This window comes from Penicillium hispanicum (genome assembly GCF_028827665.1).
Source record: "Penicillium hispanicum strain IBT 35686 chromosome Unknown utg000001l_segment0_segment0, whole genome shotgun sequence".
Lineage (NCBI taxonomy): Eukaryota > Fungi > Ascomycota > Eurotiomycetes > Eurotiales > Aspergillaceae > Penicillium > Penicillium hispanicum.
Window position 1 is genome coordinate 400,940 of NW_026623193.1, and position 24,021 is coordinate 424,960.

Genomic DNA, 24,021 nt, shown 5'->3' on the forward strand with positions numbered 1-24,021 from the left:
GATATAGGAGACGAAGTATCTCGATCAACTGACGTGGTCGTCCTTACGTTATTCAAGTGTCTTTTATCGCTTCGTATTCTTGCGACGGTGACGATCCTCAACTCACGTTGAGATTTACTGAACCCCTTTCCCCTTCATTCTCCGCCGGCGCAAAGGATATTGCTAAGCATGTCCAGGTCCTGACTAGACAGGAATTCCCCTAAATCCATAGAGGAAAATGGGTCGGCCATATTAGAGGATACGAAGTCGTCTGAGTATCCTGATAGCGAGTTTGATATGGCAGCGTTAAAGCTTGTCCGATCCATAGCTGTGTGAGATTAAGTCAGCTTTATTGAGAAAGAAAGAAAAATCAATAATAAATAAAAGATAAAAAATCGACAATAGGCAATTTGCTAACAGTCGAAAGCAGTTTCTTGAGGGATTTGACCATTTCGCAGCGCAGATGCTGTCACAATTGTCTCCAGAAAAGGCAAAGCAAAAGGTTCGACTTACTGGGAGCATCCAAGATGACTGCAAGTTGCGAAAGATATTCAACACATCTTCCTATCACCCGATTACCAGCATCAAGTTGACACAATGCCTCGATCGCTTTGTCAATATACACTCGAGACCCATCCACCATGCTCCATGCCAAAGAGCTACATTCTCGCTCCTTGGATGCTGTCATAAGCGAGCCAACAAGGACTAGCGCAGCATTGAATGCTTAAACGGCGTTAGGATTGTGTCATCCCTATAGAAAATGGATTTGATTCTCATGTGGCCTGACTCACTGTAGTATAATGAATAGTTCCACGCACCCAAAAGCTGACGATGCTGAGATCCAGATGCCGTGATGCTGTGGACCATAGAAATGATAGCGGTCGAAGACTCGATGCAGTTCTGCACGCTTGCAAGATCTAAAGGCAACAGTACCCTTCTGTCTTCAGTGGACATATCACTCGAACGCCAAAATGCCTCCAGGAAGCTCTCTAACCGCGGACGGTGCAAAAGGATTCGCAGGTTGTTGTAGCGAACGGATAAGACGATGTTGAACCGATGGTAAATGACAGATCCCGTAGTCAGTTTCTCAACGTCCTCAGGGGTCACCAAGCCTTCCCAAACATGCAGTCCTAGGGACGGCACAAGCTCAGTCCGCCATTTGTTGAGCTGGCGTTGTCCATCCAGGATGTATGATATTGAATCTGTAGTGCTCGGTGAATTCCGAAACTCAAGATTCTGACCGTAGCAAAAGTCCAATACATTGTACAAGACGCCATACAGCTGTCTAGACGGCCGTTAGCACTCCGAAGACGACAGCTCTGGAAAGCTTACATTGCAGCTGTAAAGAAATTGCCATCCAGCTGGGTAGAAATACTTGTCTCTGGGTTAGAGCTGAGCATTTGTACGTCCTTATCGGGTGCATCCAGACGTATGTATGACTGCGGTATAGAGCATGGGCGGCCGAAGGTCATACTCAAAGTCCTAACCTGACATAAATACACCAAACATAATCATACTGAGAACTAGGGAAACGCACCGGTCTAATAGAACACAACCATACCAAGTCCGCTTGCGAATTTCACGGTCCAGAGAAGAGTATTTCATGTTGGCACTTGGGGAATGCAGACCTAGCTGATAAGCGGCAGAGATAGCCAGGCCATGGGTGGTCCACGCTTGTGTTGACTTTTGGGTTCCTTGGAGGTATTGCCCCAGTATCAAAAGATATTGCACTGGTTTCAGAATGTCAGTATACGACTATATGGCATAGTAGCGGATTTCAGGTCATTTGTAGCCCATACTTACCCATCTCAAGACTTGCGTTACGCCTGGAGTCTCTGTCACAGAGGCCATTAGCTCTCTGATAGTACATATCGGATTCTTGGATACGTTCCTCCGGCGATATTTCATCAGTTGTCGATAAGCTTGTGGAGATTGCGAGTATTATGTTCAACAGCCCAAGCCATGTTCGACTGATTTTGCTGAACCCTTCTCGCCGCATACAAAGATATGTCTCACAAAACGACATCTCGTGAATAAACGGGAGCAGTTGGCCCGTTTTTTGAAAGTATTGTTCGATCAAGCACCATGTGCGTTCTTCTGATGGCAAAGCGTAAATATTGACATGAGTCGTGACGCTATGATCTTTGGTTGCGATTCGTTGCTGCAAAGACGGAGCTCGAGACCGGCTGACGCTCACCAAGCCACCGCGCATTTTTCTCGGTGACGATACTGGTGAGGAGCAGACGATGCTTGAATTCACTTTTGCCATCGCCCGAGACAGATATTTAATGTAGGCTATGTTGGAGGAAGGACCTTCGATGACTCTTTAAGCCAGGGCCATTGTTGGATGATGATAGGGGGTCTTACCAAAAAAGCCGCACTCCTCTTCGTCGGTAAAATACATCGCGCCCATTCCATCTATAGCGTTCTCCGAAGAATCCACTGGTCCAAGTTCGGAGACACTATGGTCTGGGTAGTTGTGCATAGTACCCTCAGGTATGCTCTCCGAAGCAGCCGAGGGAGCCCCACCTTGTGCTCTTTTCAGATGCTCGACAGTTCTTTCAATCTCATCCAATCGCCTCTCTAGGCGTAAAATGTACCTGCCTTGATTAACATTCTGTCTGTAAAATTATGGCTTGTGCAACATGAGTGATACCTTCTGTCCCCGGTGAGTTTGCTCGGAGATCCATCCTCCGAATACAAGCACTCGATCTGGAGTTCCTTGCACAGAGAGCACGGCGTTTCACCTGTGCACTATTTTAATCCAAAAAGTAAGCTGTCATGCCTTGATTTCTCCTTCGCTATTGACCTTCCTTTTGTCATAGGGGAGTCAAGTGCTGTAAAGTGCGCGGGGGTGTATGTGAGGGGACAAGAATAGGCTGGAATGTGAAGGTAATGTTGACATCCAGCTAAGCGGTATTTCGCGCAAGATACCGGAAAATACAGGGCTTTATAGACCGCTATGGATAGTACTCACTCGAGATTTCCGTTGCCGGCATGACCTGCAAGCCAGGGGAACTCTTCGTCGTTTCAGACGTGGTGCAGGAGGCATCATGGGCTGGAAGTGCGACGGCCGTCGAGGGAGCGGTTGTGAATCAGCTGTCAGAGAGAGAAATTGCAGTTGTTAGCTGCGAGATTTGGCCGTCAATTAGCAAGAACGGAGTTTGTAGGCGACAGGCAAATTCCTGCGCTTTATCCCCCTGAATCCACAGCGCCCGGACCCCTGCGGATGTAGTGCATAGCTCGATTCACCATATCTTCAACAGTAGAGACCCGGGGAGGGAATTCTTTGACTGCCAAATCTACGATATATTAAATAAGAACTGACTCCTCTAGATCGGTCAATTTTCGTGAATTGGCCAGAATATCACATCGTGATTATATGCCGCGCTTGCACCGATTTAGCTTCCCGCAGTCTGAGCACTTAGCTTTGGGTCATTTAAATAGCTTGGAGGGTTAAGACTATCTGTCTTTCATCGTCTTCCTGAGGAATCGTTTGTTACAGAATTTGGTGTTTAGCGGAGGAGACACATGAGCGGATCAGAGTGTGACTTGCGCGATATAATTATGTTACGCGGGCCCCTCACAAATACTCATACTCACACTGAGCTGCCACTCTGAGCGTCTTGATTTTACTGTTCTAAAGGGTGCATTCCATACGGGATGAAATCTCCTAACCTATATTGCGTGGTTCTATTGTCCAGCTCAGATATACTAGACAGCCGTTTATAGGTCCCGACGTCCTTGCCCTGCATAACCCTGAGCTAATACGACTGCCACCAGAGAATGAGAATTGAATCACCTATTATGTCTTCTAGGTGAAAGTCAATCAAAATGAGATAAACGTTCCGAGCGTACCGGTAGATCCGGGCATGAAAGATACCCAGTTTCGAGATCAGTCGGGTTGTGTTCCGACGGGGAGATAGGACCTTATCTCGTTAGGTTTTTTTTTTTTCCAGAAATCACAACTCTTCGATGACATCACGCTTTCGAGGATAACTATCTTTCTCTTCAGGTCACTTTGATCCTAGAAGTCTAAAAAACACCAAGAATAGTCACTACCTCGGGATGCTCGCGTCGATGCATCTCCTTATATCCTTCCAGTGCCCATCGATGCATCCCTTCCGCCCGTTCAGTTTTACGCGCGCTTATAGTACTTTTCAGCTTAATAAAGTCACATCTCCTAAAGCAACAGTTGATTGATTTTGATGCCAAGTTGATACGGCGTAGGATCAGTGATATCTTCTGAGAGGTTTTTAAGTTGTTAATCCTTTTTCCACCCACTCCATCGTTCAAAATTTCCCGCATCGAGGTTGAACAAATCCAGCATTCTCCCCACGCTCTGGTTGACCAGATCCTCAACCGATGAAGGTTTGATGTAAAACGCTGGCACAGGTGGAAAGATGATTGCGCCACTCCGTGACACGGACAACATGTTTCGCAGATGAATGTCGCTCAATGGTGTTTCCCTAGTCACCAGGACTAACTTTCGTCTCTCTTTCAGTGCCACGTCTGCGGTCCGTGAAATCAAATCATCGCAGAACCCAGAACTTATCGCTGCAAGTGTCTTCATACTGCAAGGCACAATGATCATTCCATCTGTGTGGAACGACCCGCTGGATATGGGAGCTGCCATATCACTGACATTATAGACGTGGTCGGCGAGAGCTTTGACATTGGAAGGGTGATAGTCGGTTTCGTATTTCATGGTTGATTCAGCCCATTTGGACATGACCAGGTGGGTTTCGACGTGAAGATGGCGAAGGGCAACAAGCAAATTGATTCCCAGTATAGTACCGGTAGCGCCTGTGATTGCTACCACAATCTGCTTTCGTGGCCCGCCTGCTTGGGGCTCGCTGGCGGGCATTTTTGGGGGTATGAGTTTGGAAAGCGTACTTCAGGTTATCGGAGCGATCAGGAAAGAGCATGAAACAGTATGTTATTTGGTGCTGACCATTATAGAAACGATGGCTAAGGGCCGAGAAGGGGTTTTATTGCCAGCAAGCAGACGACATCATCGGCTTGTCGGATCTGTTGGGCAGTTGGACATGTTGGCGGGTAGAGCGGCCGGGGAGATAAGAGTGGTTTCTCGGGTGTAAAAGAGGATTTCTCGGACATAGGAAATCGTGATGCGGGCATAGTATGTGCACGGCTGCTGGTGTCATGATCCTTTAGTGATGATCGGCACGCCGAGGCTTAGCATGTCCCTAACTCCCCGGTCATAGTTACGCCGAAAGCCGCACGATCGAGAGAAGCACAAGGACGAATATATTAAAACCAGGACCTCACAGAGACGAAAGAAAACTTTTAATTGCAAGTTACCCTAAGAGCTATTTGACGACACCGCAGCAACGAATAAGCAATTGCCGACATCGACCTCTGTGCTATTCGAACTCTCCAGTATCAAAACATGTCTACAGGAAAGCTCTCTGCCGCATCTTCCCTGCGCATCTTCCTTGACGAATGCAAGGCGGAGGGAGATGTTGTGGAAATTGGTCTGGAAGTGGATCCTCATCTCGAGTCTGGTGCTATCTCTCGCCGTGCATACGAAACGGGAAGTCCAATGCCGCTCATCAACAACCCGAAGGGTAAAGATGGTCCAGAAGGTCTCTTCCGCATTCTCGGTGCTCCGGTGGGTGTCCGAAATGATCGAGCAACTAGATACGCCCGTCTCGCAAAGTCTATTGGGCTGCCTTCCAACGCATCTGGACATGACATCATCCAGAAGCTCCTAGCCTCAAAAAAAGCTGAGCCTATACCGTCTGTTCAAGTTCACGATGCACCGCTCAAGGAGCACAAGGTCTTCGGCGATGAAATCGACCTCCTCAAGCTGCCAGTTCCAAAGAATCACGCAAGCGACGGAGGCAGATATTTTCTCACATATGGCCTGCACAGTGTTCAAACTCCGGATGGGAAATGGGTGAATTGGGCTATCACCCGTTGCATGGTGATCGGCAGACGACAATTGACCGGCCTCGTGGATGTGAAGCAGGACATTGGGGCCATCTGGGCGATGTGGAAGGCTCAGGGAAAGGACACACCCTGGGCTTGCGCCCTAGGTGTTCCGCCAGCAGCCGTAAGCTCTCATCTATTTTTTTTTAATACTTCGTGTCCTATGTCGCGTCATACGCTATTGTCCAGAACGCTAACGCCTGATACTTTTCAAGGCCGTGGCTAGTGGTATGCCACTCCCCAAATTCGTGAACGAGCCGGATTATGTCGGTGCTATCACTGGCGTTCCTGTGGAGGTCATCAAGTGTGAGACGAATGACCTTATAGTGCCGGCACAGTCTGAGGTAGTTCTTGAAGGAACGATCTCCGCAAACGAGACGGCGCTTGAAGGACCGATGGGAGAATATCACGGTTTTCTTTTCCCAGCCAAGAAAGCGCCACAGCCAGTAATGACGGTCAACGCGATTACCTATCGAAGCAATCCCATCGTTCCAATCAGTGTCGCAGGTCGTTCTCCAGACGAGACTCATACCGTTTGGGCCTTGTCGATCTGCGCTGAAATTCTCGACTTGTTGCAGCAGGCAGACCTACCAATCACCAAGGCCTGGTGCCCGTACGAGTCCCAGGCCATCTGGTACGTGGTCCAGGTCGATCGGAAGAGGCTTGTGGAGATGAAGACCACGCCTGAGACATTCTGTCGCCAAGTCGGGGAGATCGTTTTCTCTTCCAAGCCTGGTCGATTTGTGCCAAAGATCTTTGTTGTTGGCGACAATATCGATCCTAGTGACCTCCACGAGGTCGTCTGGGCTGAAGCGACCAAGTCCCAGCCACAAGCCAGCGACTTCTTCTTCGTGGGCAACTATCCAACCTATGATCTAGTGCCATACGCCACCCACGGTTTTAACCCTCACGAGCCGAAAGCCAAAGTTGTCAGGCTGTGCATGTTGCCTGCCGAATTCAAGACTTTGGACCGGCCATGGATTGAAGCTTCTTTCCGTGCATCGTACCCGGAAGAACTCAAGAAGAAAGTCCTGGATAACTGGCGAGCATATGGTTTTGAGGAAAGTCCTGTGAATATTTAAGCATCAAGATATCATCGCGTTTGCCGTGGGAACAGAACAGCTAAGCTTCGAGGCATGATACGGATCACTTGACAATCGGAACACTTCACAATTTCAATTTGACGATTCTATAAATTCTGTAAGTGTTATTGTTCAGAGATATAAATATGGGAGTGAGTTTACTACGACGACCATGATGTCAAGGGGGAAAGCGATGTTGTAAGATGCTCTTACTGTTGGATTGCGATGCCATCTACTAATGGGTCTTTAGTACCGATCCGTGCTCACCTCGGGCCAGGGCAATGATGCAGGGTTATAAGATGTTCAAATTCGGAGCGGATGATCATTTCTGTTCGACGGTGATCTATGTTCGGCGGTGCAGAGTGATCCTGCACTTCGCTGCAACGATGCGCACGATGGACTCCATACATCCCGATCAAGTATGCACTAATTAGCAACGTTTACAACACGGAACTACTATGGGAAGAACAGATGCCAATTTACCGACTGATCAGTGTCAATCTCACTAAATTCATTGTGCCCGGAATGCATCCCTTTGGATCGCTAGTCCGACAAAACGTCATAGTGTTGGGGCTGCTGTTTCCAACCGCGACAAATACATACTGGCATCATAGAAAGAGACAACTGCAGGATACGGGCATCTGGGAGGTAGGATACATATTGCGGGAGTAGCAACACAGGTTAGGAGAAGGGGAAAACATGTGTCAAGAAAGTGGTGCATAAGAAGAACGAAAAGACGCATCCACAGCGGTCTCTATCGGCGTGCGAAGCAGCACATGATACCAGTACGGCCCAGGAACCAACAGGCACCGATGAAACGGAACAGGGCCATCACAGCGTTGGACCACAAGAGGGCCTGGAAGAAGCGGGCAGTACGGGTGGTCGCGGTGTTCTAAGAGCCAAGTTAGTCAATCGGCCATGCCGAGGGGCATATCATGGGGAAAGGAACGTACCGTGAAGCCGAACTTGTCCACAGCCTCGCTGGTGATGCACACGGCCAGGAATGCATTACTGAAAATCCAGAAGGTAACCAGACGCGTGCGGAAGCTCTTGTAGGAGTCCTCTAGAGACTTCTCGTCGTGCTCGACGGGCGCGACGTACGGAGTGAGCGCACGCTTGACGGTGGCCTCGAACTGACTGTCGATATCTGCCTGCGGCTTGTCGATTTCCTCTATGTGTGCGTCTTTGCCGCCCTCCTCTTTGGTGGTCTTGGCAGAGGGCAGAGCATCGGCCTTGTCGGATCCCTTGGTACCCCAAGACACATCGTGCCAGTTGCTGAAGGCATAGACGTTGAGAATATTGATATAGGATGACTGTAGGACAATGTAGGCAGGGAAGGAGGTGAACATATGCCACGGATCGGCATACATAAACGAGGCGACGAAGTAAAGACCAAAGGTAGCAGCCAGGGCGATAATGATAATACCAGCGCCGGAGGAGCCGAAGAAAGACTTCAAGAACGCACCAACACCCTGATCGGTGACAAAATCCATCGGTGCGCCGCCACTGAACGCACGAACAACCAGGTATAGCGAGTCAACGACGATGTAAAGCTGGATGACACCGAAGACGATGAAGGAAGCAAGGTAGGAAAATTTGGATCCCTTTGGCCGGTTACCCAGCGCAAGAATGAACTGGAGCAACAGGAATCCCAGATAGACATACTTGACGATTGTGTTGACGATCGGGGTAGCCTTTTTGCCGAAGGGAAAAGCGGTATTCCCGTTGCTGGAGCTGGGGGTACCGACCAAGTCAATAATGACGGTAGTGGTCAGCCAGTAGGACGCTAGGGAAAACCAGGTGAGGATGGTGTTGAAGATGTTGTACAGCATCTGGATGTGCAAAAAAAACATGCGCACCAGGTTATGGCCACTCTTGTACATACGGCCGAAGTGCATCAGCGAATAGATACCAGCAGCGAAGGAACCATTCAGCCAACGGCGGCGCTGTGAAATGAATTCCGGGGCGCCCTCGGGCACGTCAGTCTCGCCCTTGGATGCTTTGACGTACGACAGGTGCCATTTGGAGCCAGCCTTGGCGACCAACTCAAAACACAGGATTCGATCCTCGGCCAAGAACATGTTCTTCTTGAAGATGTTCATACCTTCAATACCCTTCTTGCCCAGCTGCTTAGACAGCGTGTGATCACCGTGGAAATACTGCTCCAGCGGACGTCCCATAATAGCGCGAAATCGGTAGGCGGAAAAGGCACCAGGCAACACACTGACATAGCCGAACGAACTCTCGAGCGGTTTATCCAGGATATTACTGATCTTGTACTCAAAGTTCTGCCCTGCGACAAGCGGGTTGATCAAGTTGCGCCAGCCCTTACCCAACATAGCGTGGATTTCACCACAGGCACCACCGAGGTCCTTGTCATTATAGAAGCCCTCCCAGAGAGCTAACAGGGATTTGGGGCCTGGTTTTGTTCCCGCGTCGAGAAGAATACAGACTTCTGGGTTCAAGATACGACCGAAGGCGTTGAACAACCATCTGTGGGAGTTGATTTTCTTGCTGTTCTTTTGTTTCAGACAGAACATCATCTGCACAGGGGGCAGGGTGCTGGGGCCGTCGTCGGTGGGCCGAATAAGCTGCTGGTTGGGCGTCACTGACAACTGCGTAGTATATTCGAACTGTCGACCAGATATTAGCCACCGCAGTCGTTCCACAGATTAGACATGGACCTACGATATGGGCTACTGTTTCCTTGCCGTCCACATCACGCTTCATAACACCGTCCTGATAAATACCGATGGTGGCTAGGACGTCCAAGGTATCCTTGTCACAGGGGTCGATACCGTCGAAGACCAGAGCCACGACGATTTTCTGCCACGCCGGGCCACCCTTGTTCCAGAACTCTGACTTCTTGATGTTGACAATATCGCGGATGTTTTGCATCACACCGTGCAGAGTGCGGGCCGTCAAGGTCTTGTCCTCGTTGTAGTAGGTGATGGCAATAAGGAGCTCGGTATGGCGGTTGTACATAGCAGGCCGCAAGTTGTAACCGTTGTGCAGCGTAAACTCATTGGGATCGCATGTCGCCGCGGTATCTATGAGAGTCGCCCGCCGGGTTAGTGACTGAGGCGCGCATTGCCAGAGACGAGGATTTCAATCTCACGTACATCGCATGTGGGTAAACTCTTCGCTGCCACCCTCAAGATCATTGCGGTACTTGGCCTGGATGGCGTTCTGGATGGCGCTGGGAACCGGGTAGTCGACACTCAGGACGGAACCCTGCACCAGCTTGACCTTGCGGGTAGCATATCGGCGCAGATTTCCGCCACCGCCATTGTTCCCACCAGGCGCTTGTCGTTGACGCCAGGCCTCGGTGGATGAGGTCTCGCTACGAGCATAGGGCGATGCGACGCGGCCCGGCACCCCAAAGGCCGCTGCGGGGCCCTCGGAATGGCCCGAGTAGACGGAGCTAGCGGAGTAGGGGTCGTGGTAACCGGGAGCCGAATCCGCGGCGTAAGTCTCTGTCAAGCTGTAGCCCGACGCGGGGCGAACGGGGGAAACAGCCCGTGAGTGAGGGTCGTCGAAGGGTGTCGCAAAGGGGCCCTGCTGGTGGGAGAGGAGACCTCTGGACGCATCCTCATCCTCCTGGTACTTATCTACCCGGTCAGTGATGTCGCAACACATATGGGGGATGTGGGACTGCGGCTCAAGCCCGTACTTGGGAATTTGGAACATCCTGCAGATGATGGCTATCTTCGTAACTTGGCGAGTGGGCGCGCGAGCCTTGATACGCCATGATTGTGCGCGCGAGTCGTCAACGGGATTAAAACAGGTGTAAGGAGAAATCAAAACGAGAAGAGGGGTATCGGAGAATCAAGGAGTGTCGGCACGCGCGACGGGTCAGATGAAGCCGCCAGGGCTGATGCAGTTGGGATGCGAATGGCAAGAGAGAAAGGGCGCGGGTGGGGAGATGCAGAGCAGCTCTCTCGCGTCAACTCCCTGTGCAACCCGGAGAGGGAAAGGGAGGTTGTAGGGTTGGAAGGGGCAGGAAGGGGGGGAAGAGATTGGAGAAGACAAGAGACAACGGACAGAGAAAAAAAAAAGAGGCTGCAGGGACACGATGGGGAAAGGAAAAAAAAAGGGAGGGACGGAGGTGAGACTGATCCGTATTCTCTTGCTTAGGCGCAAAAATAGCCCAATCTCTAAACCCCGTCCGGCTTAGCTTCAGACCAGCAAGAAAAGCAATGGCGAGTGGGCGCGCTGAAGCGCGAGGCGTGGTTGAGCTCGAATTCCCTTTAATTGATCATGATGCCGACGGTGTTGATGCAACGATGCACATACCCCATCCCTTGGGTGCGCGTTACATGAACAGTTGAAGCTGCAAGATCGCGCGGTATGGAGTAGCCTGTCAGGGTTCGCCAAGGCCGAATCAGGGATCGGGGCGCTGCTTACAGTGACCACGGTGGTCGACACGGCCATCTACAGTTGTTGAATCGTGGCCGATTGGTATATCGACCTGTCCATCTACATATATATGTACTTCGAAGGCTCGCTGCATCACTCGACAGGGACCCTCGATGTATCGCGATGTCCCCTTAAACTCTGCTCCCCCCTATACTCGTCTTTCCCCCCCTTCCACCTTTTTTTTTCTCTAGCGTCAGTTTTCTCCAGATCCTCCACATCCACTTTACCCTTCACAGCCAGTGGACACGGCGCTAGCAGCCGAACCCAATCAGCTCGGGCTCCACCAGTGAAACAGTCGGTGAGATAACCGCATTCCAGCATTCTTCGCGTCTTCCGGGATCTTCACGGTATGCAGCTTACTTGGATTCTGTTCAGAGTCTTCTTGTAGCAATATGTATGCGCCGAAGTGCTGATGGGTGGACCAGAGGTAGGATTGCCTCTATGTGATAGACTGACCCTTGGATGCAATGATGAGTTGTCCCCAAGGCGTCCCAGCAAGTCGGCCCACGCCCCTCAGGGCTCGCAGACCATCCAAGCCAGTGGAGTCAGGATCCGCGATAGCTAGGGCTGAGTCCTGTCATGATTTTCTCGGTTTCGGTCACATCAAGAACGGGTCAGGGTCGCAGTTGTGTAGCAGAGAAAACTTCCAAGGCTTCGCCCCAACGGGCTGGTGTGCAGCCTGAGACATGCGAGGCGCGCAGCGATCCTGCCCCAATTTTAAACCTGAAGAGTGGCGCTACGGCCACTAGGGCTCCAGCAGCGACGCTGATCCTGGGTTCTCTTTGACACGCATTGGGAAGCCTCCCCGAACAACGAAGCACGTTCGGCATCTGCGACCGTGGTCAACGCTGGTTCTTTGTCTTCCGCGGGTAGTCACGTGACATTATTCTCCGTCAGGTGACACGGCAGGGGTAATCTCCCGGGCCGACCGATTGTCCGAGTCTAGACCCGCGGCGGCCGCTTGAGTTCCCGTGTTGGAAATGCAAGGCGGCAGAGAAAAAGGGGGAGATGATCTAGGCAACGACTCTATAGTAGATTATTAGTAGATACGGATTGACGTGAAACCAAACCACGATCTCGAGTCGACCATCATTTAGCATTTGTCCCTCTACGAAATCAAAGCATTATATATCGAATGTCCTGGCTGATTTAGCGCTCTCGCGATCTCGACCTCACTTGCGCGTCCCCCAGTGGAACCGCCCCAAAAGGCGCAAAAGAGCCCAAAGGCGCTCAGGCCGCCCCGTGACTTCCAGCCCCGGCTCATCTCGCTCTCCCACGCCCCGTTTTCCTTTTCCCACCTTCCCATCCTCCTCCCCCATCCAGATCCGATCGCGACGCCGCGGGCTTCTCCCTTCAACCCGTCTGCCTCAGACCATGACCGTCTTAGGCCCATGATCGGATCGCCTCCACTCGTTACTCTCCTCATCGGTGCCCTCTTCGCGCCCGTGTTTTTCTCATGATCCAACCTTGACGCTCACGACTTGACGCCGCTTGAGCATCCCACATTCCTTTTTTGAACTCCTCTTCTCGCCTTCGCCACGTTCTTTCCATCCCGTTGATCGGTCGATTGTTGATATCCTTCCCTTTCCGCTCCTCCTCACTACACCCGCAAACCTACGTCCACCCTCATCTCTCACCTTGAACATGCTGCACGCATCCATCGATTCCACTGCCCTCGGGGGCTTCTCTCCCGTCCACTCCCTCTTCAAGCGTTGCAAGTCCTGCGGTAATAGCGCCCCGGCCTGTCCGTCATGTCCCGCAGGCACGACCTGTTCCATGACCAGTCAGACCTGCGACCAGTGCGCGACCACAAAGTGTATCGCAGATCCCAACAGCTCCAGTGGGCCACCTTCGTCAGGCCCCAACGTAGGTGCCATTGCTGGAGGGGTCGTGGGAGGTGTCATTGGTCTTGCTATAATTCTCGGACTGGTATGGTGGTTCGTCATTCGCCCGAGGCGCCAGGCGCGCGCGGAGCAGATAGAGAAGAGCAGTCAGTTCAATGCTGCTCGGTCGCAACGCAAATCGACCAACTCCATCGCCTCAACCGTCCTCACCCGTGCCTCCAACGTTATCCAGATTGCCTATATCCCCGGTGTCACCAACCGATCTCCGCCAGAGACCCCTGCCACTCTGGTGCCCCCCGTGCCTCCCCTCCCCGGCGCCGCCCCCGACCAACATTTCTTTATGCCTGGTGACTTGCGCGACTCTTCTTGGACGGCTACCACCGGACACCAGAGCGTCTCACCCACCCTGCGGAGCAGTGTTGCGACCACCATCTACCGCAGTGATGCTGTTGTCAGCCCCATGCCAGCGCAACAGATTCAACGATCCCGTGCCAATATTGTCAGCGTTCACAATGGACCTGAAAGTGTGCCGAATACCCCAACACTTTCTGTGCCCTCAGTGGTCACCCCCAAGGACGCCCCCGCCGTGCCCGCCATCACTTCTTCGCAGCTGGCCAAGGCGGATGCCATGCAGCCCAGCAACTCTTCCATCGTGGCTCGCACTGTGATGGCGAAGCCCGTTATGGTCCGCGGTGCCTCGGTCAAGAAGAAGAATAGCGAGAACGTCACCGATGGCGGCGTGAAGGCGGTCCAGATCACCAAGCCCGAGCCAGTCGCATCGATCGCAAGCAGCAATCAATTCGACCACCACACATCAACATTTGATGGAAATTCCTCCGACGAAGAGGACGATACGCGACCATCCAGCCCCTCGCAATCCACTCGCTCCAAAGGCATTGACGCGGGTCCCTTCCAAGACCAACCGCACAGCCCCGGTGGAAACTCTTCCGCCGTGAATCATCAGCGTAGCGTGAGCGCGGGCTCTCGTCACCGCCACACTGCCAGCCAAAGCGCTCGAGCGCCGCCGGCACGAGTGACGAGTCCGTTCTCGGACGCGAATGAGGTACGATAAGCGAGTTGGGTATGGGTCCAGGTCTTTTTTCTTTTTCCTGATTTGGTCTTGGCTTCTTACTGTGTCAAATCTTTTCTCTCTTTGTATGTATGACCCCTTTGAGGCTTGGTATATTCTTCGGCGTTGGTTTGTTTCGTGTCCCGGGATGCTTTGTATAGCGAAATGGCACTTGGGGATGCGGAGCAGTCAATTCGGATCACCTTTACATTACACTTGGATTTTTTTTCTATATATTGCCAATTCGGTCGCTGTTATGGTCTGTCGTATCTAGGTACGGGTAGGTGCCCTCGTAACTAAGGGAAACAACCCTCGCCTGCCCAGATAGATAGATTCACAGGCAAGATGCACCTAGAAGTATCAGTGCTAGTGCAGAGTGGTCGCTTACGAATTGGTCAAATGTTGTCGGCGAGTTTTGGGTCAACGAGTTTCCGTGTATATATCTTGACTCCCGGGGCGGCTGGATGAACGGACGGCAGACTTTGAACTCTCCAACGAAATGCGATTGGACGATTGGATTATCAAGAGTTGAATGTACTCTAGAGCTAACTAGAGCCATATAAGGCGGTCAATTTCTCTTAAGGGATGGTTGGTGTCAGGCCTTTCATGGTAGAAGCCCATCACCGAAGCTCCAGATCCACCCCAACCGACCGAGTCCATGTCCACCACTATGTGCACGCCATACCGATGGAACATTTGAATTCCAAGCAGAGATACCACTATGCAACAACACACAATGGTAGATGAATTTCGGTCGGTGGGGTGGAAACTGTCTTGATACTCTCCCACTCTTTGCTCCTGGCCCTGACAAGACCACATACGCCCTTACCCGGCTGCAGAACCCATGGGAATCATACCTGAGAATCATCTCAGAGTATCTCACTGGAATTCTGCGATGCAGAGTTCTCCTAGCCACGCGGGGCAGTCCCGTCAATCCTCCGGCCAGCAACGTCAAAGGTTGGATGATAGTCGAGTCCATACTGCAGAGTCGGCTTCTTATCATACCGATCCGTCTCATAGCATCATGCCTGTCTATCAAGGCAGCGGGCAGACCAAAAATAAGAAAAAACAAAAGAGGTGCCCAGGATTAAGGACACATGTCCGCCACTCAAGCGCATGGACATTCGGGAGTCGGGAGATGCGGAGACCCGGCGCTATCATGAGGAATGAATCATGCCAGAAGAAGGGAATGAATGGATGATGGGGAATGTGGTCATCTGCGTCTTTACGGACGCGTATCTGGGATACGCCATTTCATTCCGGTTGTCTAGCGCGGCCATAAGATTCAATAGCCTCGTCCCCAGTCGCCATTTGCAGTGCATACGGTGCCGTGTTTGAACTATGGCCAAGCAAGGCACAGAGAAAGCTGAAGGAAGGATTTGAGCATTTGCCGATGACCGTGACCGGTTTTGGATGGAGGCTTCTGCGTCGGTGAAATTAGTCGAAGTGAGGGATTATCTTCCGCCCCCGGCTTCGGTAAGGTAACACACGACACTGCTATGGGCTATACGAGTAGCGTGGGATTGTGCGATCTCCTGCATGGTGCAGTAATTAGGTATATGGTTTAGGTGTTAGTGTATTTATCCCTCGTATACATCACCCTTTACTGCCTCTTTAGGATTAGTGTCGAGGCTATTCAGAGCTAGTCACATGACCAGCCCGCTGCAGACGGCGGGTCGCTCCAAGACTGCTGGCCAATCGTATCCGATGTCCAGCGCAATGGTTGAACTTCCCCATCTCCAGATGAGAAGGAACCGCGACAGAAGCGGGTCCAATTGCCCGCCTGGGCGTCAAATTTCCATGGTTATTTGGAACAGAGGCCTACCGGGTTACTGTCTCACTCGAGTTACTGTCTCACTGCAGTCGCGGGGCCCCATGGCTCCCTTCTTTCTCAGATGGCTTTGCACCAAAAGCAGGTGGCGTTTGGGGCCGTGGTGCCCTGGCCCCGAAGAATCCTGACAGCTTGTGATGACTAGAAGAGGTATAGCTTTCCCGGTGCCACGGGAGTCTTGCGACAAAGGGGCATTTCAGTTGAAATAGCTTCTCTTGAGCAGACGAAGAGAAGCACCTGTTGCAAACCCGAGAGCTCTCTTCCAAACACATTGAGTCTATGCCGACCACTTGCTACTCATGATGCTATTCTACACCTTCCGGATTCGACTCCTTCTCGTATGGTGTCTGCCCATGATATTTGCGCCGACGAATGGAGATGTGCTTGTTGGGAGCATGTTTCGCAGTATCCCTCGCGGGATCGCGGGCAGCTGCATGGACTATGATTTTGACATCACCACGAGGGAAATAGAGCACCTCTTGGATAAGGCGATCTGGGTTCTCAATCAATTATCCCAACCAGTCCCATTTGATGAGCTTTGGGTACGGAGGTTGAACATGGCAGCCGCAATGTTTGGAATCGAATATGCTCGGAAGGGTACGACTCAGCTCCAAGTGACCCGGGGACGGAGTACATTAATCACTGCTAGCTGTATGCCAAGCTTCTTTCCCCCGTCTGTGTCCGTTGCGTGATGCGTCCGCTAACCCCTGTCCTAGCTGATTACAACTATGCCCGGGACAGTCTGCTCGACGCCCGCAGGGACGATAGCCGGTGGAAAGTCGAATGTGGCGACGCGGACTTGAAATGGGCCACCACGTTGGGGGACCTCGGCTATACCAAAAAGAAGTCTACGACCCCCGATCCCACCTCCCTCGTGGACACAGTAGCGAAGTATCGGAATCGCGGAGCCATAGACATTCGTATTCTCCCGGGGCTCTTCTTCTCCAAGTACTGGTCTCCCCAGAAGGACGGACACTATGAATACAAGAAGGCCTTGTACTTGAAATCTGAGGGCTCCGAAGGCCAAAATCCCACACGAGCTCGATTCTGTGCCACCGCGGGTCACCCGGCCGCAGTGACTCTTTGGAGCAGTGAATGGAACTCCATGCTGGCGAAGAACTTAATTGTCTTTTGCGGCCCTTTCCTTCGCGCGCTGAATCTTCTCCAGGCCAAACAAACCCAGATGAGTGTGTGTGATATGGACGATGCAATGACGAGAGCAGGAATCGTGCTACATGAGCTTATGCATATATCAAGTCATCTTTTGGCTCGGGAACCGCCTAACAGTGAGTGCGAAGGCCGACAGAACCGACCTGAGCAAGGCCTACTAACCTGGCGAGACAGTCGATGACCAAGATATCATTGTGAACGGACAGACCGAGAAAGTTTACTATTTTCAAAACTGTGTCGACCTCGCTCAGATGTCCTCATCGAGAGCACTGAGGAATGCGGATAATTTCCGCCTGTTTGCAGAGGGTGTTTTTCTCGACGAACGTGATTGGTGGCCCGAGGGCAACAAGTATTGGCAGACAAGCCGTTAAGCCTTGGAAGAGCACGGCAGAGGAAGATATAGATCGCCGATCACTTGGCATAGTTATTGGTCAAGAACACTGCCATTCGCTGTCGGTAACGGCGACAAGGATGCCGGTCGCCGACGGTCGCTTCGTCGCAAGGCCGAGGAAACCAGACTGTCGTATTGATATACTGACTACGACAAAGGCCTGGAAAGCCACAGGGGACAACTGAAAAAGGGCTCGATGTACGAGAATTCACAGAGCGTGGATAGTAGATAAGTTGACGGCGGAGTGTCTTCCATTTTGCTCCTAGTATGCGCAGTTGGTCCACGAAGGAGTGATGGAATTGGGGTCGAAACTCCGAAGATAAGGAACAAGATAAGCGTAAGATAGCATCACTCCTTTTGGGAGTTTCGACCCCAAATGAGGGATTCCGACCGGTTCGGCCAGCCGATATCGTCCATTTATATTTCTTCATCCTGCCAAAATCTAGTGATTTATGGTGTTTCCCTCCACCAGTCTCGTCATTGGTCAACCCAGAACTAGGTAACTCATCTGCTTCCAACCCCACTTGCCATTATACCTCAAACGCCATGAGTTCTGCCACCTCGTCACCAAGATTGGTGACCGTTGCCGCCTGCCAGCTTGGTCCTATCCACCTGGCAGATTCACGCGAAGATGTCCTCAAGCGCATGTTGACATTGTTGGAAGAAGCTGCCCAGAAGGGCGTCAAGCTAGCCGTCTTCCCAGAGCTTGCTTTCACCACCTTCTTTCCTCGGTATCTTCTTGAGGAAGACAAATTGAGCCAATACTTTGATGTCGAGGATCCCAGCAAAGGAGGGATCGAGCAGTCTCCTAATGTGAAGCCTCTCTTCGACCGTGCCGGCTCTCTCGGCATCGATGTTTACGTGGGCTACGCAGAGCGCAGCATTCAAGAAGATGGCAGCCATATCGACTATAATTCCAGCGTCTACTACTCCGCGAATGCGAATAAAATTGTCGGCAAATACCGCAAGGTGCACCTCCCCGGCACCGTGGAGCCTCGGACCGAGGCTGGCGCGGTCCAACAGCTGGAGAAGCGATACTTCCGCCCTGGGGATCTTGGATTCCCAGCCTTCAGAGCCCCGGGGCTGGTCGACGGTGCACTGAAGAAGTCCAGCGGAATCGAAAACCCCACCGAGTCAGCCGGCAAGGGCGATCCCATCATCGGCATGCTGATTTGCAATGATCGTCGATGGGCGGAGGCGTGGCGCGTGTACGGTCTCCAGGGGATGGAAATCCTATGCTGTGGATACAATACCACGGCGTTCCCGACGACTGCCAGTGGGCACATGCTGGAGATGAGCCCGGAAGCCGCAGAAGACATGGTGATGCTACACCACAAGCTTTCGTGCCAGGGAAACAGCTACATGAATGCGTGCTTCAGCATCAATACGGCAAAGACGGGCGCCGAGGATGGGAATCCGCTGGTGGGTGGGACGATGATTGTGCATCCGCTGGGTCACATTATCACGGAGGCTGCAACGAAGGAGGATGAGGTGGTTGTGGCCACGATTGATCTGGCCGATTGTCATCGACCCAAGAATACGATTTTTGCCTTTGAGAAGCATCGACGGACTGAGCACTATCATCCCATTCTAGAGCAGACTGGGGTGATTGAGCCAGAGCTGCTATGATTTGAGTATGCTGGACGGGGCAGGATGCTTTTCGTGTATGTTTTCAAGTGAATATAGTCTTCGTTTGCATGGCCTTATGATTGAAGTGGATAGCAGTACATCTCACCAGCGCAGTATATCTAGACCTAGAGCTACCAATGGCAAATACTCTCCAACAACTCGGACTGGTGAATTGCAATGTGACGTGGCATCATTCGCCTTTACGAAGACTGTATCTGCCCTCGCCCCGTCCAAAAACAAGCTCTTAGATCAATACCTGCGGCCGAAGCAGAACCTTCGAATCAAGACCTTGGATCGACTCTTCAAACGTCCTCACCTGCACTCGAGACTTCAGTTGAGCGGGCTCGATAACCCCGGGAACACCAGCACAGTATCCAAATTCGTCAAGGTACGCAGGACCCCCAAGTACCTCGAGCGGTATTCCGCTGACCTCATGCAACTGCTGCATGTCCATCTGCACGAAGCTGACCTTCTTCCCGGTGACCTTGGACCACATGTTCATGATCTGCTCGAAAGAAAGGTATTCGTCATAGGCCAACAGGTTTGTCTCAGGTGCCTCATCCTCAATCAGTGCCCTCACAAAGGGGCCAGTTGAGCGCGCCGTATCAATGATGGGTAGACGGCTCTGCCGTCTTGCCGGGAGGATGTAAGCGTATTCTCCAGTATCTTTCTGTGGCTGGGGATACAGGAACGGATTGGTGAGGTACGCGCCAATATAGATAAAGGAGCTGAGCTTTGCCAGCTTCGTACTCTGAATATATCTCACCAGCTCTGCCTTGGTCTCCCAGTGATTGGAGAATGGGTACTTCCCTCCCGATGCCGCGTTCATTGGCCCCAGTGCGGAGTACACGAAGCGTTCCAGCGTGGGCACCTCGGCCGCCGCATCCACAGCATTCTTGCCCAATGTCACCTCCGTGTCGTAGCCGATCTTGCCGCTGGTTTCGGAGTCTGTGCCAGAGGCCAGTTCGCGGCGGTATGTTTCCCAGTAGTCAGTGTTGAGGAAGATGGCGTGGACACCGGCGAAGGCACGGCGCAGGGTGTCTGGCTCATTGAGGTCGGCTTGGACGAGCTCTGCGCCTTGAGTAGCGAGTGCTTGTGCTTTGTCCGAGGAGGGCGAGCGGGTCAGGCAGCGGACGTGCCAATTGGGGAGAGTGAGGAATGTTCGGGCGACAGACGAGCCTTGAGTGCCGGTGGCGCCGACCACGGCGATGAGTTTCTTGGAGGACATGAGTGAAGAACCGAGTGAGGGTCAATTGCGAGTGGAATGAACATATCGGGTGTTGTTGTCGACTGATTATATACTATAGCAGCATGGTGGCTTACGCTCTCTGATAGGCCCAGCGTAAGCCATCCATGGATGGCTTACTGGTGCTTGGGAGGAGTTTGAACCAATCATGTCAATCGCAGAAGATCGATGCCTCGGCTTGATGATCGGGCCGGACTTAGACGGACTTAGCTTGTCTCGCCACTTCTTCTCTCCCAACCCATCGACGCGCCCAGCATAAGCCAAAGATACACCAGTGCCATTGTGCTAGCATAGCCGCGATGCCTCTCTCTTTATCAGAGAGAAATCAACGGGATCAGCGTCAGCCTGGGAAGCCGAAGAAGCGGGTGATTACGCCTGCCCGCAGAGAGCAGAACCGCGCCGCCCAACGTGCATGGAGTAAGCACTCCCCATTGCTATCTAGAGCTCAACTAATCTGTTGATCAAGGACAAAGACGGCGAGAGCGGTTGGAATCTTCTCAGGTTCCGCAGTCGAGGACATCATTCCTACATTTGACTGACCTGGATACTTTGGACCAGTCTGACCGGAATGTTGCGCATGCAGCTGGACTGCGGCATCAGGAAGATCTTGGTCGAATACCAGACGCGCCTCGTCATGAACTCCTCCATTCTCCAGCTTCTACACTCGACAGCCATCCGGAAACTTATCCAGAGATGCCCAGTACAGATACACGTCACGACTTGTCCAGGCACTCTGAGCCATCTCTTCTATCCCATCAAGGTACAATGCTCACGGTCTACCACGCTCGTTTAATATTAATAACACGGGTGAATAGGACGAAATCTCACCGATAGCGATTCAAGCCCAGACAGCCGTTCACTCCACGTCCAAGAAACAAACCACCCACTTCTTCTTGCCGATCCGAAACTGAACACCCTCCAAGATACCCGAACGGAGATCCTGCTCGCAGCCCTTAACAATGCACTCTGCCTCGGCTTCGACATTAGTAACTTGATGAACTGCCAGGAGGGGGGAATGTCCCCGTTCTTCCGCTCGATCACCCCCAGCGACAATCCGCGGGACCTAGTCGCGTCCAGACTCAACCCATCCATACCCATCCATCTTCAGCCGACCATGTCGCAGATCCTCGTTCCGCATCACGCTAGCATAGACTTGATTCCGCTGCCGTTGTTGCGCGAGAGAGTGATCATGATGTCCTTTGCTATGCCGCATGCCTTCAATCTGTGGGACTTGAAATTGGATGTCTATGTCCGGCATGGGTTGGTGACGAGAAGGCATGGAGGGGAGTGTCTGCCATGGGATCAGAAATACTGGGAGATGAAGCCGTGGTTTAAGACCAAATGGGGCGTGTCTACGTGCGAATGACACCTGGCGGTCTTGTCTTGACTGATCCAATATATACGCTATTTCACGATTTATGAATGTGTTAGGTGGAACATATCGGCATTCGAGGAATTAATTTTCCAGAGAACTGTCCAAGTACGAGATATCTTTTGAGTCAGGGCTTGTTGGAGTTCTCCGCAGACATCGATTCGTCAGTGCCTTACTAACCGCAACAATCGCCCTGCACTACTGAATACTCTCCTCCCCCACACTTCTCGAAACCTGAGAATTGTGGTTGTTGGAGTCGATACTGGGATCAGGACTTTCCGCTAGCGCCAAAACTAGCGAAGAACGGCCCCGCGGTGATAAGCTAAGGATGGAGACTCCAAGGCTCGAGGGACGTATTGAGTGGGTGAGAATATATTGAGTTCCATCAAAGCTCCCAGGCCTCGAGTGGCATGATCGCTGTGAGTCGATTTTAACTATCATGGGGCTGGATGCGATCGTGAAAAACGGCCTGATCGTGAGTGCACCCTCGGCAATGACTCACCGTGATTTTCCCATTTAATAGCTGAGGCTATCCAGATGACGGAAAGTGGTGTGCTCCCCACAGGGCAAGAGATTGGCATCTCGAAGGACAAAATATCGCTGATCGGATATGATCTGCCGGAGAGCCCCGAGACCAGGATCATTGATGCGTAAGGGGCGTATATCACGCCCGGAGGCGTCGACTCCCATGTGCATCTGGCGCAAAGAAATGCGCTCACTGGAGATAACTGGGAGACTGGTACGCGCAGTGCCGTCGCCGGGGGCACCACAACGGTTCTTGCATTCGTCTCTCAGACTTAGGAGATGACATCCTTGTTCCCCGTTCTTGAAGAGTATCATGGAAAGTCTCGCGGTCAAAGCTACTGTGACTATGGTTTTCATTTCATTCTCACCAACCCCACCGAGGGGATTTTGACGCGGGAGTTGCCTCGAATTGCACGGGAAGAGGGCATCACCAGTGTGAAGCTGTACATGACCTATGAACTATACAAACTGTCCGATAAACAACTGCTGGACACGATGCTGACATGCCGGTCACTGGGACTGACTACCATGATCCACGCCGAGAATAGCGACATGATTGACTTCTTGATCCACGGTCTCGAAAGAAACGAAAACACAGCTCCTTTCTTCCATGCGATCGCGGGTCCCAAAATCGCGGAAGATGAAGCATCGTACCGTGCTATTCGACTTGCCGAGCTGGTGGATGCCCCGGTCCTACTGGTTCACGTCTCTTCCGATGGAGCGATGAAACACATCCGAGAGGCGCAGACGAGGCTACTTCCTATTCATGCGGAGACGTGTCCCCATTACCTGTTTTTGTTGTCCGACCAGCTGGCGAACCATGAGCACGATGCCTTCCATGGTGCCAAGGGGGTATGCTCCCCTCCCCTCCGCCACAATCCAGAAGACCTCGAAGCACTCTGGCGTGGCATCTCAAATGATACGTTTACTGTGTTCTCCTCCAATCACGCACCCTCCAAGTACGATCACCCACAGAGAAAGAAAGCCGGCATGATCAATGGAATCCCCAAATTCAGCAAAATACCCAAGGGAATTCCCGGAATCGAGACCCGACTTGCCCTGCTCTTCAGCGATTCGGAAGGCTGTCTTCCACCAGAGAAAGCCAGACTGAGCCTCGCCCGGTTTGTCCAACTAACGTCTGGAAACCCGTCCAGATTGTATGGACTGGAGCAAAAGGGCTGTATTCTGCCTGGATTCGATGCCGATTTGGTCATTTGGCATTCACAAGACCAAGGCGAGAGACTGATTGCCCAGGATGATCTGCACCATGGTGTTGATTATACCCCGTTCGAAGGCATGCGTGTGCGGAATTGGCCTCGTTTCACCATGCTGCGTGGAGAGATTGTGTGGAATGCAGACCAAGATCGTGTTACTGGTGCTAGAGGATATGGCAAGTTCTTGAAGCGGGAAAATGGGCGCCTTCTCGTTGGCAGGCTGGGTCAACTACCGGCGGGAATGATCTCAGGAGAGCGTGATCTATGGCTTCCTTAAACCGTTGTATGATTCAACCAG

General features: G+C 52.0%; 10 protein-coding genes across 10 annotated transcripts; 6 read left to right on the forward strand and 4 right to left on the reverse strand.

The window, feature by feature from the left end:
- Positions 1-134: 134 nt before the first annotated feature.
- On the reverse strand, positions 135-1,830 carry N7459_000157 (fungal specific transcription factor domain-containing protein; the record flags this gene model as incomplete). Its single annotated transcript, XM_056939342.1, has 6 exons — positions 135-307; positions 493-702; positions 771-1,264; positions 1,312-1,461; positions 1,517-1,734; positions 1,783-1,830. The coding sequence occupies 6 exons, from the start codon at positions 1,828-1,830 to the stop codon at positions 135-137; spliced, it is 1,293 nt and encodes a 430-aa protein (XP_056803622.1).
- Positions 1,831-4,243: 2,413 nt separating this feature from the next.
- N7459_000158 (UbiX family flavin prenyltransferase) lies at positions 4,244-4,846 on the reverse strand (the record flags this gene model as incomplete). The annotated part of the gene is made up of 1 exon (XM_056939343.1): positions 4,244-4,846. The coding sequence occupies one exon, from the start codon at positions 4,844-4,846 to the stop codon at positions 4,244-4,246; it is 603 nt and encodes a 200-aa protein (XP_056803623.1).
- Positions 4,847-5,389: 543 nt separating this feature from the next.
- N7459_000159 (UbiD family decarboxylase) lies at positions 5,390-7,013 on the forward strand (the record flags this gene model as incomplete). Its single annotated transcript, XM_056939344.1, has 2 exons — positions 5,390-6,055; positions 6,147-7,013. The coding sequence occupies 2 exons, from the start codon at positions 5,390-5,392 to the stop codon at positions 7,011-7,013; spliced, it is 1,533 nt and encodes a 510-aa protein (XP_056803624.1).
- A 754-nt stretch (positions 7,014-7,767) lies between these two features.
- chsG (chitin synthase class III) lies at positions 7,768-10,703 on the reverse strand (the record flags this gene model as incomplete). The annotated part of the gene is made up of 4 exons (XM_056939345.1): positions 7,768-7,905; positions 7,967-9,646; positions 9,702-10,063; positions 10,136-10,703. The coding sequence occupies 4 exons, from the start codon at positions 10,701-10,703 to the stop codon at positions 7,768-7,770; spliced, it is 2,748 nt and encodes a 915-aa protein (XP_056803625.1).
- Positions 10,704-13,076: 2,373 nt separating this feature from the next.
- Positions 13,077-14,348, forward strand: N7459_000161 (uncharacterized protein; the record flags this gene model as incomplete). Its single annotated transcript, XM_056939346.1, has 1 exon — positions 13,077-14,348. One exon carries the CDS (start codon positions 13,077-13,079, stop codon positions 14,346-14,348), a length of 1,272 nt encoding a protein of 423 aa, XP_056803626.1.
- A 2,127-nt stretch (positions 14,349-16,475) lies between these two features.
- N7459_000162 (uncharacterized protein) lies at positions 16,476-17,717 on the forward strand (the record flags this gene model as incomplete). The annotated part of the gene is made up of 3 exons (XM_056939347.1): positions 16,476-16,773; positions 16,893-17,462; positions 17,521-17,717. The coding sequence occupies 3 exons, from the start codon at positions 16,476-16,478 to the stop codon at positions 17,715-17,717; spliced, it is 1,065 nt and encodes a 354-aa protein (XP_056803627.1).
- A 566-nt stretch (positions 17,718-18,283) lies between these two features.
- N7459_000163 (uncharacterized protein) lies at positions 18,284-19,366 on the forward strand (the record flags this gene model as incomplete). Its single annotated transcript, XM_056939348.1, has 1 exon — positions 18,284-19,366. One exon carries the CDS (start codon positions 18,284-18,286, stop codon positions 19,364-19,366), a length of 1,083 nt encoding a protein of 360 aa, XP_056803628.1.
- Positions 19,367-19,610: 244 nt separating this feature from the next.
- On the reverse strand, positions 19,611-20,594 carry N7459_000164 (NmrA/HSCARG family protein; the record flags this gene model as incomplete). The annotated part of the gene is made up of 1 exon (XM_056939349.1): positions 19,611-20,594. One exon carries the CDS (start codon positions 20,592-20,594, stop codon positions 19,611-19,613), a length of 984 nt encoding a protein of 327 aa, XP_056803629.1.
- Positions 20,595-20,911: 317 nt separating this feature from the next.
- On the forward strand, positions 20,912-21,978 carry N7459_000165 (uncharacterized protein; the record flags this gene model as incomplete). The annotated part of the gene is made up of 3 exons (XM_056939350.1): positions 20,912-21,029; positions 21,079-21,372; positions 21,428-21,978. 3 exons carry the CDS (start codon positions 20,912-20,914, stop codon positions 21,976-21,978), a joined length of 963 nt encoding a protein of 320 aa, XP_056803630.1.
- An 810-nt stretch (positions 21,979-22,788) lies between these two features.
- N7459_000166 (uncharacterized protein) lies at positions 22,789-24,000 on the forward strand (the record flags this gene model as incomplete). Its single annotated transcript, XM_056939351.1, has 1 exon — positions 22,789-24,000. The coding sequence occupies one exon, from the start codon at positions 22,789-22,791 to the stop codon at positions 23,998-24,000; it is 1,212 nt and encodes a 403-aa protein (XP_056803631.1).
- Between the last annotated feature and the right edge of the window lie 21 nt (positions 24,001-24,021).